This window comes from Octopus bimaculoides, chromosome 17, assembly GCF_001194135.2.
Source record: "Octopus bimaculoides isolate UCB-OBI-ISO-001 chromosome 17, ASM119413v2, whole genome shotgun sequence".
Classification (NCBI taxonomy): domain Eukaryota; kingdom Metazoa; phylum Mollusca; class Cephalopoda; order Octopoda; family Octopodidae; genus Octopus; species Octopus bimaculoides.
The window spans coordinates 20,463,638-20,465,711 of record NC_068997.1 but is presented as its reverse complement, the minus strand read 5'-3'; the positions used below and the strand labels follow the sequence as shown (position 1 = coordinate 20,465,711).

At 28.6% G+C, this 2,074-nt stretch overlaps 1 protein-coding gene across 1 annotated transcript in view; it reads right to left on the bottom strand.

The window, feature by feature from the left end:
• LOC106883901 (coatomer subunit zeta-1) overlaps nt 1-2,074 on the bottom strand; it is a 41,017-nt gene that overhangs the window by 6,939 nt on the left and 32,004 nt on the right. Inside the window, exon 7 of the mRNA XM_052974003.1 lies at nt 129-149. Within this exon, the coding sequence (XP_052829963.1) occupies nt 129-149 (21 nt within the window). The remainder of the gene's footprint in view (nt 1-128; nt 150-2,074) is intronic.

Below are 2,074 nucleotides of genomic sequence, written 5' to 3'. Positions count from 1 at the left end.
ATTATTATTATTATTATTATTATTATTATTATTATTATTATTATTATTATTACAATTATTATATAAATAATAAATTAATTTCACCCATAGTAATTTCCCTGATGAAGCAACCCAACAATTTTACTTACCTCCAATTTTTTGGTGAGGTGCTTTGAAAATAAACGAACAAAAAATATATATATATATATATATATATATTTATATATATATATATACATATATACATACATACATATATATATACTTCATTAACATATAGAAAGTAATGGTTCTCCAGGGAGAAATCTCATAAACGAATTACAAATTATATAATAAAACAAGCAAAGAAAAAAATCTTGCTCACTTTTCATTTATTATCATTATTTTAAAAATTCTTTGATTTATTTGTTTTGAATGTAACTGATCCAAACAACAAGAACAACAAAGCAATGAATGTAAAGTAGAAAGCAAAGCAACATTTGTAAGGATAACAGAGGCAATAAGGAAGAACTCCGCTGAAGTCCTCTTGATGGATTTCCAAATAAACGTCAAGTTGGCAAGCATATTGGTAGAAGGTACACAACTCTGACAGCTCAATGTTGATGCCAGTCATTACAAACCTATGACCAAGGAAGGGTACAGGAGCAGAGCCACTAGTCATCGTCAGTTCATTACATACCGAGTATTTTTTTAATTTTCTTTTATTTTTATTTTCCACTTGTATTAATCAATAATTTGTTCCATTAATGCAAGATTAAATTTATAATAAAGTAAAAACAAAACAAAAGTCACCCAGCTTGTGATTAGGAATTCAGTTTCTTCGTTTTCTATTTTTTTTGTGTATGTTAGTAATAAGAAGCAGCTACAATATTTTTAAATTCCTGTCACTTCCAAATTTCCATTTTGGTTATTAATTTGAAGTATTATAAGCTCTTTAGCACTAGAAGTGGTAAAGCGCTAGACAAAATGTGTCATACAAGTTAGTTCTAAATTCAAGAATTCTGAGTTCAAATACAGCTGCTAGGATCAACTTTGTCTCTCTGTAAAATTTTACTTTGTCTCAAAGTAAAATCTAATAAGTATCAGTAATATACGAGAAGGAATTAGCTTCAGTGAATTTGTGGATGGGTTTGAGCCAATTTTTTAAAAATATCAGTATCAATATTTTTAGAAATACACCTATCCTTATTTATCACAGATAAAAGATAACACAGTACGGTCGATTGTGAACCAAGTTATGTTCACAGACATGGGTCAGAAACCAGTTGTTTTGGGTTTTTTTTTTTTTTTTTCATTTACTGATCATGTGTTATTAAATTTTACTCTCTATATTTTGCCAACCATGAAACAAAATTTCATTATGTATATTTAAAAACTACTTGAAGGCATTATTTGCGTAATTAAAAAGGGACGACTTGGGATCTCAGAATAAATTTTTTTTTTTCCCTGGGTTCTATTATCTATTTATCACTGATTCATTTAGCACAGTATTTTCTGTAACCAAACAACCATGATAAACGAGGAGAGAAGTATTGTTATTATAAAGGGGCATTTAAAATTACTTAGAAGATAGCAAAGGACCAGACTAAATACAGTACAATACAGTATTTAGTTCCAGACATTTTGTGCCTAAATTCAATTCTTACCAAGAACCCAAAACCACATGGTTGAGAAGTGTACTTCAGGAAGGGGGGGGGGGGCAAAAAATCTTTTTTTTCTTTTTTCAAAAACCTTGATATTTTAATGCCTAGGAAAAAAAGCTGATGAAGTATTTGTCGTTAGATATATATATATAAATGTTATGAATATACAAAAAAGCAGCTCAAATATTTATAATAATAATAATAATAATAATAATAATGATGATGATGGACCTATCAAAACATAACTGTGTACATTTGTGCAAAGGTTTGTATTTTAATAATAGATTGCTTCACACAAAAGAAGCAAGGTCTGAACTAATTCAACACGGAATGAAACACCATAGAGATAAGCTAGTAGCTAATCAGTCAGTGTACGGCTTTGTGAAATATTAAATGTAGCAAAACTATTTCATAAGGAGTTCAGAATTATTGCAACTGCTGCTGCTATTCTT